This window comes from Balaenoptera ricei, chromosome 20, assembly GCF_028023285.1.
Source record: "Balaenoptera ricei isolate mBalRic1 chromosome 20, mBalRic1.hap2, whole genome shotgun sequence".
NCBI classification, from domain to species: domain Eukaryota; kingdom Metazoa; phylum Chordata; class Mammalia; order Artiodactyla; family Balaenopteridae; genus Balaenoptera; species Balaenoptera ricei.
Window position 1 is genome coordinate 52,515,931 of NC_082658.1, and position 15,554 is coordinate 52,531,484.

Consider the following 15,554-nt stretch of genomic DNA (forward strand, 5'->3'; position numbering starts at 1 on the left):
CACAGTACCCAGATATGTTGTCAAACATTACTCCAGATGTTTCTGTGAAGGGGTTTTAATAAATGAGATTACAATTTAAATCAGCAGACTTTCAGTAAAGCAGATCACCCTCCGTAATGTGAGTGGGTCTCATCCAATCAGTTGAAGGCCTTAATTTTTAAAAAGACTGACCTCCCCCAAGAGGAAATTCTGCCAGCACACTGCCTTAGGAGTTGTACTACAACACTGACTCGTCTCTAGGGCGCCAGGGTACCCTGCAGAATTTGGACTAGCCAGCCTCTACAATCACATGACATATAGATATATCTATATATCCATCCTATTGGTTCTGTTTCTCTGCAGAACCCTGTCCAATACAGATTTTAACCCCCAAAATATAAAATATATAAGCCCATACTGAGTAAATGATTGAATTAACAAATAAATGGGAGAAGTGACAAGTCTTCCTTACAGATGAATTCCAAATGATGTACGTAGTGTCCCCTTCAGTAGGTGGGGCCTAGTCCCTCCTTCCCACATGAGTATGGGCTGGACATCGTTAAGTGAGTAGTTTACAAAGATAAGGGTAGGAGAAGAGAAAAACAGTAACTTTACAGTGGAGAAACCTGCTCACCACTGCCTTAACCAAGGGATCAAGGTTCACATCACCAGTGTTGTTGTGTGGTTATCAACTGGCATGTGGTAAGAAGGGCACTTCACCTCTGTGGTATTCTTTCTGAAAACCCCAGTCTAATCAAGAGAAAAGCATTAGACAACCCCAATTTGAGAGACATCCTACAAAATACATGAGAGGTATTCCCGAATATTGTAAGATACAAAAAACAAGGAAACTCTTTAGAAATTCTCCAAGAACAGACAAGACTTAAGACAACTAAATGCAATGTGATATCCCGGATGGGCACCTGGAACAGAAAAATGGACATAAGGTAAAAACTATGGAAATCTGGGACTTCCCTGGCGGTCCAGTGGTTAAGACTCTGAGCTTCCACTGCAAGGGGTGTGGGTTCGATCCCTGGTCGGGGAACTACGATTCCACATGCCATGCGGCACAGCCAAAAAATTAAATAAATAAATAAATAAATATGGAAATCTGAATAAAGTATGGACTTTAGTTAATAATAATCTATCGGGACTTCCCTGGTGGCGCAGTGGTTAAGAATACGCCTGCCAATGCAGGGGACACGGGTTCGAGCCCTGGGCCGGGAGGATCCCACATGCCGCGGAGCAACTAAGCCTGTGCGCCACAACTACCGAGCCTGTGCTCTAGAGCCCACGAGCCACAACTACTGAGCCCGCGTGCCACAACTACTGAAGCCCACGCACCTAGAGCCTGTGCTCCGCAATGAGAAGCCACCGCAATGAGAAGCCCACGCACTGCAATGAAGAGTAGCCCCCGCTCGCCGCAACTAGAGAAAGCCCGTGTGCAGCAGCGAAGACCCAACACAGCCAAATATAAATAAATAAAATAAATAAATTTTTTAAAAAACGTTTATTTAAAGAAAAAAAGGCCTATCACAGTGGCACTGCTTCCCCCAACAGCCATACCATATGCCTTAGACCCTGAAGAGGGCAGCGGGAAGCACAGCACCCTCACTGTGCCACTGCTGCACCTGCAAGAGTTAAATATAAACCAAACTGGTTAATGACAGTTTTGTTCTTTTTCCACCAGGCAAATGCTAAGGGCAGAAGTTGCAGCAAAGGTATAATCCTAAGGGAGAGATGTAAAAACAACCAGAAGAGACATTGAAGATACAGTATTTCCCTGGGGAATTACCCACCACAGAGCTCCACAGCAGTTTGAATAAAGCACAGTCCAAAGTCCTAGACTGCTAATGATGACAATATAAACCACCCTATACACTACTAAATACAAAAAATAAATATTATCCTACTAGGTAAAAGAATATTAAGGGAAGTCTCAGAGTAACACCCCTCTCTACATAAGCCTTGAAATAGACAGATATTTTAGTTTTAGAATCCTACAGCGTAGAAGATGAGAAACAGACAAACTCAAAATGTCAGGTGAGGCCACAAGCAATAGTAGTTCCCCTTCCAAAAGTCACAAAGTTTTCAGAATTTAACAGTGTACTATTGTATAAAAAGCAGTAGTTTTGGTAATAAGATGGATGACCCGAGTTTAAAATCGAGTTTAAGGGCTTCCCTGGTGGCACAGGGGTTAAGAATCCGCCTGCCAACGCAAGGGATACTGGTTCAAGCCCTGGTCCGGGAAGATCCCACATGCTGCGGAGCAACTAAGCCCGTGCGCCACAACTATTGAGCCTGTGCTCTAGAGCCCGCGAGCCACAACTACTGAGCCCACACGCCTGGAGCCCGTGCTCCGCAACAAGAGAAGCCACTGCAGTGAGAAGCCCGCGCACCTCAACGAAGAGTAGGCCCCGCTCGCCGCAACTAGAGAAAGCCCATGCGCAGCAACGAAGACCCAACGCAGCCAAAAAAAAATTTTTAAAAGCTTAAAAAAAAATTGTAATAAATTCAATAAAGACTTTAAAAGTGGTCCACATCAAAAAAAAAAAGGTTCTTCCTTTCAGAATTTCAATTTACAAAACAGGCAAAATGCAATGAAAAGAAAAATAATCAAATGTTAAGCTACAAAGGGATGGCTGATGTTTGTATCATGTTTTATCTTTTCCAAATCTACAATAAACATGTTCATTTGTAATTAGGAAAGTTGTATTTTAAAACATACACATTCCATTTTCCTTTAGAATACCTTGATTTAGGTTACCTGACATTTATTTTAAGAACATTTAACTCACCCTCAAAAACATAAGAAAATCAAAGAACATATGACCCCACAGACACCCTAGGACCCAAGTAGGAAAGGAATAATTGGATCAACACATTTTTACAGTCTCTATATAGACCTTGTTTAAATACTGTTAAAGAACAGGCTCAGAGAGTAATGAAATCTAGCTGTCTTGGTTCTGCTATTGTGAATAAGCCAAACTTAGTTTCCTCCTCTGGAAAATGTGGCTAACCACCTTGGTAGGAAACCTAAGATAGCTAAGGTTGAGGACCGGAAAGAAACTTTGAAGACATTTAAAAAAAAAAAGAAAGAAAAAAAAGTTAAAAAAGGGACTTCCCTGGTGGCGCAGTGGTTAAGAATCCGCCTGCCAATGCAGGGGACATGGGTTCGAGCCCTGGTCCGGGAAGATCCCACATGCCGTGGAGCAACTAAGCCCGTGCGCCACTACTGAGCCTGCGCTCTAGAGCCCGGGAGCCACAACTACTGAGCCCATGTGCCGCAACTACTGAAGCCCACGCGCCTAGAGCCCATGCTCGGCAACAAGAGAAGCCACTGCAATGAGAAGCCTGCGTACCACAACGAAGAGTAGCCCCCGCTCACTACAACTAGAGAAAAGCCCGCGCGCAGCAATGAAGACCCGATGCAGCCAAAAATAAATTAATTTTTTTTTTAAAAAAGTAAAAAAAGCTTTAAAAGGTGGGGGGAGAAAACCTTTAATTTTTGAGGTAAATTATAAAGAGTTAGAAAAACTAGTCATAGTAGATAAAGTTGTCCATTAGAGAAACTGCTTTGAGAGAAAAATAAGGACCTTGCTGAGGCACTGAAGGTGCCCAACAAGTATCATCTGGTCAAAGCTATACTGTAAATAAGTGAAGGGGGGTGTGGTATAGGGGCAAGAATGTCTATACTACTGTGGTGAAGTATATATATTCTAATTATCAACCAATATTTATTTATAAAAGTCTACGCTCCCCACTAGAAGGGGAAGCCTGGAATTGTATCATGAATCTTTGTATTCCCAGGGCCTGGCATATAGAAGGAATTAAATGTTTACTGAATGGAAGTATTCTAATTGTTTCCCTTTCTACCTTAAAAGGTTCAGTTCACATGTGCTTAAATCCTGTGGGGGGGGGGGGGACAGATCTAGAATGGTAATTTTAATCTATTCAGTAAGTATTTACTGGTTGCTTGCTGTTTCAGTCACCCTTCTAGGCATCTGTGATATGTCAGTTAATAAACAAAAACAAAAATCTCTGTCCTTATGGAGAGACCGTAGTCTAGTATCATTCTCCACTCTGCCCAAAGCAGTGCTGAAGTGTGGCCCCTTAACTGGTGCCAATCCACCAAACTGTTACTGGTCTGTGACCACAAGCCAAAGGAAGCACTTCAAAACTCAGATAGCAATTTGATGGTCATTTTATACGATGAACCTAACATTATAAATATGGGCTGGAATCTGTCTTTATTTCATTTTTCTAATAATTCATTTTTATTGCTTTTTAAAATATTATATAATGAATTGATATTTATTTACTTACTTGGCTGTGTCAGGTCTTCGTGGCCGCACGCGGGATCTTTTAGTTGCGACATTCAAACTCTTAGTTATGGCATGTGGGATCCAGTTCCCTGACCAGGGAATCGAACCTGGGCCCCCTGCATTGGCAGCATGGAGTCTTAGTCACTGGACCACCAGGGAAGTCCCTGGAAAATTTTTTTAAATTGGTCTTTCACCACAGATAATGAGAAGCACTGGTCCCACATACTTTGGATCACATCACCTCCCCCCCCCTCAGTGACTCTATTCTTCAGTATCTTTACAGTATTCCACAAATAAAACCAACCTTTCCAAATATTATTTTCCCACTAGTTCAGTTTATCATATACTCCAATCACACTGAATTGTTTTCAGAACAAGCTTTCTGTCTTGCTTGTTCTTTTCCCTCAGCTTTAAATACTTTCCTATTTTATGTGATCAAATTTTACATATCCTTTAAAAGTCAAGCACAAATAAATGCCACCAACTCCTCAAAAGCCTTCCAGGTAGAAGCAAGCTTTCCCTGACTTTCTCTGATACAGTATTTTAAAGCAGCCCTCTGAGGATTTTCTACAGACTACAAGTTCCTAGAATACAAGAATAACTTATTCATTTGGCATCCCTATATACTATACAAAACAGGCATCAAATTTGCTGAATGATGTAAGAGACAGTACTATATGTGCATAAATGAGCTTCACTCAAGAGATCACAAAAACCTCCAAAATTATACCCAAAATTGTATGCATTTTTCTCAGGAGAAGGTCTTTAATGCTTACTAAATTCTCAAAGGAGTCTAAGAAGCCCCCAAATGTTAAAGAAACTATTGATATGGAAAGGGCTTGGGTTTCATCGGCAGACAGATATATTTCTGCCAGCCAGCTCCATCAGGGTTAGCTTGGCGAAATACGAGATATAATATAAACCTTAATTTCCTTATCTCAAAAAGGTGATAATATTTACTCCAAACATTTGCTGTAAGAACTGAATGTGACCACATATGGAAAGTCTAGGATCATGAAGAGTAACCTGTTTCCTTCCTGCCCTCTTCCCTCTTTTATATGTTAGTGAAGTAAGCAGGCTTAAGTTCTTTACAAAATTTTTTTAATTACAAATTACTGCCATCCCTTGAAAGTTGTGCCCAGACTATTTTCTTGGAAATCTTCAACAGGGTTATTTGTCTTTCATAAATACCTATTTGTTTTAAATCTGTCAACTTTAGACTTCTGTCATGCTAAGTAATTCTAATTACTGTTTTTTCTACACTGCTAAATTCAAAGTTTTTTTTAATATATAAGTTAATGCTCTTAAAAGAACTGACATCTTGATTCTGCTGTATCCAAAATATAGTCCTTTTCCTATGCAGCCTTCCCTGACTTCACTGTACTCTCCCATAATTAATCACTCCTTCCTCAGTGCTACCTTCTGCTCCTTCCACATGTATTTTATACTTATACTGCAATATGTACTTATGTTGCATTATAACTTTGTTTACATGTCCATCAACGCCTACAAAATGTAGCACCTCAAGGCAGGAATACCATATCAATTATCTTTGCATTCCCCCAGCATTTCTCAATGCAACTGAAGAGCTCAATAAATGAGCTTTTGTACTGATCCTCTCTTCTATTTTCCAAACGACAACACAAGAAGTTTAAAGGAGGATTATTTAAAATTAAGATGCAATTTCTACCTCAAACTACAGATTTCTCAATTCCAACTTCCTATTCCTTGAAAGTGTTGTTATGGCAATTATGTTGCTATGTTTATAACTATGAATAGTAAGTTTAAAAAGGAGTTCTCTACATGAAAAAAGACTGATAAAAATGCTCTGGTTACAAGTGACTTTTTAAAGTTTTTTATTTTAATACACAGATTTATAGGGCAATGGAAAAAACAGAACAGAAAGATCTCCTATACCCTTTACCCAGTTTCTCTCAATGCTAACATCCTGCATCACTATCGTATAATAGCGGACCCAAGAAATTGACATTGGCACAATCCACACACTTTATTCTTATTGTATCACTCTTATTTGTGTGTGTGTATAGCTCTATGCAATTTTATCACATTTGCAGATTTGTGTAACCACTATAAGATAGAAACAGTTCCATAACCACAAAGATCCTTTATGCAGCCGCCTTATAGCAACACACTATTACCATCCTTAATCCTTAAAAACCACTAATCTATTCTCCATCTCTACAATTTTGTCATTTCAAGAATTTTATAAGGGTGTTAAGACCATTCAATGGGGAAAGGGAAGTCTCTTCAACGAATGGTGTTGGGAAAACTGGATATTCATATAGAAAAGAATGAAGTTGAACCCTTATCTTACACGACATACAAAAATTTACCCACAACGGATTAAAGACCTAACGTGAGACCTAAACTATAAAACTACTAGAGAAGTTTTGTGATATTGGACTTAGCACTGATTTCTTGGATGTGACACCAAAAGCACAGGCAACAAAAGCAAAAATAGACACCTGGAACTACATCAAACTTAAAAACTTTTATGCAAAGGATATAATCAGAGTTAAAAGGCAACCTATGGAAAGAGAGAAAATATTTGCAAATTACGTATCAGATAAAAGGTTAATATCCATAGTATATAAAGAACATGTACAACTTAACAACAAAAAATCAAATAACCTAATTTTAAAAACGGGTAAAGGACTTGAATCAACATTTTGCCAAAGGCGATCTACCAAGGCCAACGAAGATGGGAAAAGTTGCTTAATGTCAGTAATTATCAGAGAAATGCAAATCAAAACCATATCACCTCACATCAATCAGGATGGCTACAATCAAAAAAACAAGTGTTGGAGAACAAGTGGAGAAAATTGGAGCCCTGTACAGTGTTGGCGGGGTTGTAAAATGGTGCTGCTGCTACGGAAAACAGTATGGAGGTCGCTCAAAAACATAAAAAATAAAACTTCTCAATACAGATGCACTACTCTGGCGGAGGATGCTGAGAATGGGGGAAGCTAAGCTTGTGTGGGGGCAGGGGGTACTATGGGAAATCTCTGTATCTTTCACTCAATTTTGCTGTGAATTTAAAACAGCTCTAAAGGGAATTCCCAGGTGGTCCAATGGTTAGGACTCGGCGCTTTCACTGCTGGGGCGCAGGTTCAATCCCTGATCAGGGAACTAAGATCCCACAAGCCGTGCCGCGTGGCCAAAAAATAAAATAAAATAAAATAATAAAATAAAAAATAAAATGGCTCTAAAAATAAGGTTTATTTTTAAAAAACAGAACTACCATATGACCCAGCAATCCCACTTCTGGGTATATATTCAAAAGAACTGAAAGCAGGATTTTGAAGAGATATCTGCACACCCATGTTCACAGCAGCAATAATCACAATAGCTAACAAGTGAAAGCAACCCAAATGCATCTACAGATGAATGGATTAACAAAATGTGGTGTATACAGACAGTGGAGTATTATTCAGCCTTAAAAGGAAGGAAATCCTGTCATATGCTACAACATACGTTACACTAATGACCCAGTCACAAAAAGACAAATACTGTATGAATTTACTTATATGAATCAAATGCAGAGAAACAGTAAAACAGTTGTTAGCAGCAGCTAGGTCAAGGGGGAAAGGGAGAGTTGTTTAATGGGTATAGACTTTCAGTTTTTCAAGATGAAAGAGTTGGAGATTTGTTTCACAACAATGTGAATATACTTAACACTACTGAACCATACACTTAAAAATGGTTAAGATGGTCAATTTTATGTTTTTTACCACACAGAAAAAAGAATTTTATATAAATGGAATCACAGAATATGCAACATTTTGAGATTAACTTTTCATTCAGCATAACTCCCTTGAAATCATCTAAGTTGTTCTGTGTATCAATGGTATATTTCTTTTTATTGCTGAGTAGTATATTCCATGATATGGATGTACCACAGTTTACTCACCCACTGAAGGACATCTGGGTTGTTTCCAGTTTGCAGTTATTACTGATAAAGCTACTATGAACATTTGCATGTAAGTTTTTATGAGGACATAAGTTTTCATTTCTCTAAAATAAATGCCCAAATGTGTACTTGATGGGTTGTATGGTAAGTGTATATTTAGTTTAACAAGAAACTACAAACTGCTTCCACACTGGCTGTACCATTTTACATTCCTACCAGCAATGTATGAGAGATGAAGTTTTTCTGCCTCCCCTGGCCAGCATTTGGTGTTAATCTCTTTTAATTTAACTATTCTATATAGGTATGTGGTGATATCTTACTGTGGTTTCAATTTTCATTTCCCTGGTGTTTAATGATGTTGAATAACTTTTTATTTGCTTATTTGCCATCTGAAATGTCGTTCATGTCTTTTGCTCATTTTCTAAACAGGCTGTTTTCTTTTACTGTTGAGTTTTGAAGAGTTCTTTATATTTTCTAGATCAGTCTTTTGTCAGGTAGTTTGCAATTTTGTTCTTCCAGTTTGCAGCTTGTCTTTTCGTTTGCCTTTCACAAACAAAAGTTTTTTATTTTGATGATGTCCAGTTTACCAATATTTCCTCCTTTTATAGATCATGCTTTTGGCACCATGTCTACTTTGCCTAAAATTACTCTGTCTTGAAATAGAAACTCTAATTAAAATACACCTTATATAAGAAATTGATAATATAATTAAAGCATAAGTACATTCAAAAGCAAATCAAAAGTGTCTTCTAATATAAAGGGCATTATTAGGTTCTTTGTTGTTTATACTTTTAACAGATCCCTAACCAATGGACAAGAAAGGCGAAGAAAAGCAGAAAAGGAAGAGTAGCAGTTTTTCTAAGTTATTAGACATTAACATAGAACATCAATAAAAGGTAAACATTTCCACTTACAAAAATTAACTTTTCAAAAATTTTCTAGAACTTAACATCATAAAGAGAAGTACACATCTCTACAGCAACTGCAATAAACTACAGAATTTGTTCCTAGCTGTTTCTTTGAGGGCCAGAATCTATCAATGGAACAGCACTGATAAAAATTCCTTTTTTAGGGAATTCCCTGGCCGTCCAGTGGTTAGCATCCACACTTTCACTGCGAGGGCGCAGGTTCAATCCCTGGTCAGGGAAGTAAAATCCCGCAAGCCGCGTGGCACAGCCAAAAAAAAAAATTCTGATTTACTTGAATTAGCCTAATACTATCTTGCACTAGGTGAAAAATTTTTTAATTCTGTATTTTAACATGTATATATCTTATTTCCCAAAGACGCATTTTATTCTTATTCCCTCATTTATCTGTTCATACCAATAATTCATGTTTGTTACCAAAATTTGCAAAATATTTGCTTTTTTTTATTTGTACTTTTCTGTGGCTGAAATGCCTTCAACCAAATATAACTATACTACGTTTACTTGGCCAGGCTGGTTCCATAAGCATATACTATGCTTTCCTCTCTGAAAAGTTATTTCCTATAAACCAGTCAAGGATGGCATTAAACAGACTTTTGCAGGTCATCTAGTGTTTTAAATTCTAACAAAAATATTTCTCAATAATTCAGAAATGCAAAATCCTTCATCCTAAATTGAAGTGAGTCCATTAAAATAAAAGAATGCTTAGCATTTTACTTGCTTGAAGCAAAAGCACATCCACACTACAATTTACAATAAATTAGCATGCCCTCCTCAAAGAAACTTGCACTAAAGTAAACAAGATCAAATAACCCAAGAACTGGAAGTCTTCTTGATATATACAAACTCTCTTCACCTGAAAAGTCAAAAAGCAACAATAATATAGTAGTAGTGAATGGATTTTCAGATTTTCCGCACTCGATATCACTCTATTAATAATGAAGGCATCTAATGTCACATTTATATGCACCCATATCACCAAATATAATGTGTATTAACTCATATAAACTATATAATAAAACCATATACTTTGGCACTACTTTACAGTAAGTACAGATTATACTAATATACTAATACGTACAAATTAGAGTTTACTTCAGCATTTTAATATATTAAGCAGTACTTGAGAAAGTGAGATCATCCATTACAAAAGACGAGTACGTTTCATTCTGAGTTTATACAAAATTAAACTACCATTACTTATAAACAACTAAATTTCATTATATATCAAAAATATTCAGAGTAGCACAAATTATAACTTAAAACATTTACTCCCTAATGTTAAGAAAATTCACTTACTCACTAAAAAATTAGACTTTTTTCCCAGCTTTACCGAGATAAAATTGACATATGACATTGTGTGTGTTTAAGGTATACACATGATTCAATATATGTACATATTTTGAAATAAGATTCTGTAACATAACATCAGATGCATAATTCCTTGCTGCTCCCTCCACTACAGGGATTACAAATCATCCAACACCCCTCCCTCAGCCACAATGTCTGTTTCATTTATACTTTTTTTCTGACAGCATATAGTAGTTGCATTATTTCTATAACAGTGTAATGATTTCTGGATATAAAAATTCCCAAACTCTATTAAACAATTAGTAGTTTGATGAAATATAAACTTACCTTTAGACTTTTCTTCTATTTCTAAATACGTGGGTAAACAACTATTAATATACGAATATTAACATTCTGCTCATCACCTAGAATCTTCTACCACTAGGGTATTCCTGTCGATAATCCATTACTATATTTCTGCTACTTTAAGATTATGAAATTTTATGTCAGAATGCCAACACATTCTAGAAAGGCCAATGAGAAAAATTAAAAATTGGGCTTTCTTTGGCCCCATCTGGACATGTAGACTAATACTCTGTGAAAATGAGGCCAGGAATCTGTATTTTTAACATACTCCCAAGTGATTTTATTGCACATAAATCTGAGAAACACACATAACTAACTCATCACAACCTACTTACATGGGTAGACAAGGAGACAAAGATTTGGGAATGTTGCAGATTACTTTAAAATATGCAATCAAAATTTCTACAGTAAAAGGAGTTCAATTATTGTTACTGCTTAAGAGATTCTGGCTAGTTCTGGGATGACAGGTAACTATGAGAAAGCAACTACTGTGTTGTCAATGTTAAAAAAAACTCAAGTGATCTTAAAAAAAAAAAATCCTCTTATTCTTTATAAATGCTTGTCATAAAGTAAAAGTTAGTATGGTTATAGTAGGGAATAAGTCCAATTAGTCCAATTTATTTTCTCAGAGTTAACTGCTAACACAAAAAAGCTTAGCGCTACTTTCAATCTATGACATTCTGCAGAATGTTGGTCGTAAAGTGTCAACGGCTAAAACATCTTTTTATGATTACCTTAAGAATATCACTTAGATTTTAATGTGCATTATTTCGTACATAAAATTTTATTAAGATGAGAACATTTCCCCAATCATTTTGGTAGTTACTGGATAAATTAAGCTCAAATATTTAAATTTATAAAACCGTATTTCACAATTGTGTTAAATTGTTGCTCCCTGGAAGACAATATAGCCAATTAAAAACAACGATGTCTCTAATAAGAAGGTCCTGAATATGAATCTAGCAGCACCACTTACTACCTGTGTGACATTGGGCAAGTTACTGATACTCTCTTAGCCTCAATTTCCTTATTAGGAGGATTAAATGAGATAATACACATAAAGCTCTCAGCGAAATGCTTGGTAGATGCTATGCTAGTCCTCAGCAATCGTTAGCCCATATAAACATATATAGCTATATAAACATATACAGTATAAGAAGACACACAAGAAATTATCAATGATGGCTGCTTCCAAGAAAAGCAGCGTGGGTCGGGATGGAAAAACTAAACCTTTTTATACTCTTTGTATTTTTAACCACTGTTTACAATACCTTTTCAAAAAAAAAATTATATTATCTCTTGTGCTGTGGGATTTCTTAGTGTTTAGCATTATGCGCTGCAAAAACTGAACTGTGACTGCTGAATTCGCAACGGAGTAAGTCATGGTCTAATAATACCCACAAAGAAATACACAACCTATCTGATTTCATGAATCTGTTAGGTGTTCTTACTTGCTTCACAATGGCCATTATGGTCTTAACTAAAACACCTTAAACCAGAGAGTTTTCAACCTCAGATGACTATGATCCTCAGGGGACATCTGGCAACAGAGACATTTTTGGTTGTCACAACTGAGGAGGTGTATGTACTACTGGCATCTGGTGGGTAGGGGCCAAGAATGCTGCTAAACATTCTATTATGCATAGTATAGGCCTTCACAACAATAATCAGCCCAAAATATCAGTGGTGCTGAGGCTGAGAAACTCTGCAACCCAAGGAACCATTCTGCTTCACTCAGAAAGTAACCAGGTTCTTCATTACAGTTACCAACAAAACACCACACACACACAATAAATTCTCCCCTCAAGTAATGAAGTAAAATCCTTCAGGACTGGCAGACTAGGGGCTCAATAAATGTACTATTGTTAGCCACTGTTGTTGTTAAGTTTCTGAAATTCTAGCAGCCAGAATGGCTTAGGTTTGTGTGTCTACTCAGTTCAATACATTTCAAGATTTTCAAAGCATTTATTATTAAGCCTTCCAAAAGTTCACTCTAAATTATTTCAAGAGATTACACTTTACCATTCTTTCCTATTTTCAAATGATATTTGAAAAACCAAAAAGCTCAATGTACTACTAACGACTAAAATACAACAGGGCCTTTATTTCAGTATGTAGTTTTATCAAGTCTTCCCAATAAACTTGGTATTTTCACATTTTCCTTAATACACTGGCCTTGGCCTGTTTTATACATTTTGAGCATGTTAATCAATAACCTTCAAAAATTTAAGAAAATATTAAGAACAGTCCATTGTTTCTGATCAAGAAGACAAGAAAATTAATCAGCAGCTAAGTAACTTTATAAGGAGGCATGAAAAATTACAAACTAAATCATTCCGTCCTCCAAACTTAAAGCATATCTTGGTGTGCCTTATCAAAAAGTCAACCATTAAGAAAGAGCTTTGGGAAATGTCTTATCAATATTTGGGATTAATCTTGTAAAAGAGTGCAAAACTGAACCAAGTGGCTATCAAAATTTACAGTCCGTTCACAAATAGGTTGGCAAGAATTTTGAAATACTGCTGCTGGTAACACTGTTATTAGTCATACTTTACTTTCTTAGTAACTACTTAACTTATTTTACACCTTTAAAATATGTATCTTTCACATTATGAAAGAGTTGAGTACTGTTTTAATACTGATTTAGTATTTTAATACTGTTTAACAGTTCACCACATAATTAAAACTTATTCTGATTAAAGTATTCTTAGGGAGAAAAAAGAACATCTTAATTCCTTCCTCCAAAACAAAACAAACCAGAAAAATACACATAAGAGTAACGTGTGTTTGCAAATATAAGATTCAGTAAAGTTATTCTTTCACTGCTTGCCCAATACATTTGCGATGGACACAGGTATCACCAGAAATTCTCCATTCACTCCGTCACTCCCCCTGAGCATTTAGAACTTTAGTACTTGTCCAAACCTGCTTGCTCATGCTCTAATAATAAACCTAATTATACAACCTGTAACAGCCCCTGACAACCTTTTCCTTAAGAAGCCATAAAGGTGATTTAACTAACACCTCAACCTAAGTCTTAGTAAACCTATTTCAAAAATAGATGTCTTCATTCCAGCCTCTGGGTTCTGCCGAGGGCTCAGGGCCGCTGGCTGTGGAGTGGGGAGGTGAAGATCCGTCAGAACGGAGAAGGACACAGGCTGGGCGTTGGGCAGCAGTGGTAACTGCTGGTTCATTTCTCTTTAAATCTGGCAGCACGTGGGGCGGCATTGTGAAGCCACCAACCCGCCTCCCCCCTTCCACTCCGCACACGTACGTCCCTGTCCCCAGTGCGCATGCTCCGCTCACACAGTCCTAGCAGAGTCGGAGCCAACCCCCTAAAAAGTCAACCTGGAAGCCGCAAACGGCCGGAGGCCGGGACAATGGGGGAGGGGGGACGCAGGCACCTCTGGGGAGGCAGACCGGCCACCGCCCCAAGCCAGAGCCCGCGGGCCTCAGCCCCGGGGACCCGCAGGCCTGCTCAGGAGCCGGAGTCGCTCGGAGCACAAAGCCCCGAGCCGGCCAGCGAGCGGCTCTCGGCGCTCGGCTCTCTACCCTCCCCCAGCCGGGCGGCGCAGCCGGAGCCCGTGCCAGGCAGAGGCAGGCGAGGCGGCGTCCCGCGCCCCGCAGGGTTCTCAGACCCCGCGGGCCCGCGACGAGGCCGCGGAGGCCGGGGCTTTTGTTGTCCGCCACAACTCCGTGGACCCGGCGCTGCCTGGGCAGAAGTTTGGCGCGCCTCACCTATCCGCCCGGGGGCCAGTTCCTCTCGCCCACCCGGCCCCCGGCTGTCCGCCCGCGGCTCGGACACCCGAGCCCGGGACGCGCAGCCGGCCCGGCCCAGACGCTCTTCCTGCCTCGGGGGTCCGGCGGCCTCTGCCGCACCTGAGCCCGGACCCGCCCCTCCAGGGAGGGTCCGCCGGGGCTGGGGACCTACAGCCCCTCCCCCGCAACATCCCACCGAACAGTGGGGGAGGGGGCAACCTCCCCTCCTTCCCCCGGGGCGGCAGGCCAGATCCTGGGGCCGAGGCTGGGGCGCGTCCCCGCCCCTAATGCCCTAAGAAAGCAGGGAAAGAAGTGATGGGCCCGGCCGGGACTGGCGCCCTGGCTCACCAACCTCGCAGGCCCGCGCCCGGCCTCGCCGGGGGCTGCCGCTTCCCCTCGCCCGTCCGGCCGCCCGCCCGGGAGCGCCCAGGAGGAGGAGAGGAGGAGCGGGCAGCTGCTCGCCGCGATCGCGGCCCGGGCCGGCGCCCCTCCGCCCGCCCGCTCACCTGCCAGCTGTCTTCGCAGTAGCAGTGCCGACTGCAGCTCCGTCATCCTCCCCGCCAAGGGCCCGGGCTGGCGCCGGGGCTTCCGAAAGACTGGGGACAGGCTCTGGGGCTGCTGGAGCTGGGTGTGCTGAGGAACCCGGGCCCCCACGACGGGAGCGCCGAAGCCGAGGGAGGCTGGGCTGGGGCGGCGGTAGCGGCGTCTCGCTGCCGGTGCGAGTCCGCTCGCTTCAGCTTTCCTCACAGCGCCTCACGCCCGGAAGGGGAGGGTACCCGTGCCGCCGCGGCGCGCACTGGGACTTCGCTCGCCCGCTTCCCTCCTTCAACCCGCCAGTCGGCCCCACCGGTGCCTTCCCCCGCCACTGCCTCACTGCGCGCAGGGTCGCTCCACGCAGGCGCGCTGGGGCTGCCTACTTCGGAAGCTGCCCTCCCGCTAGGCCGACCCCTCTGGCTCCCTGCCCCGCCTCCGGAGGCG

General features: G+C 40.5%; 1 protein-coding gene across 1 annotated transcript in view; it reads right to left on the reverse strand.

Moving 5' to 3' along the window:
* The window catches only part of UBE2G1 (ubiquitin conjugating enzyme E2 G1), a gene marked incomplete at its 5' end in the record, with an annotated part of 96,897 nt that extends 81,568 nt beyond the window's left edge, over window positions 1-15,329 (reverse strand). Inside the window, one exon of the mRNA XM_059907664.1 lies at window positions 15,083-15,329. Within this exon, the coding sequence (XP_059763647.1) occupies window positions 15,083-15,329 (247 nt within the window). The remainder of the gene's footprint in view (window positions 1-15,082) is intronic.
* Window positions 15,330-15,554: the final 225 nt, after the last annotated feature.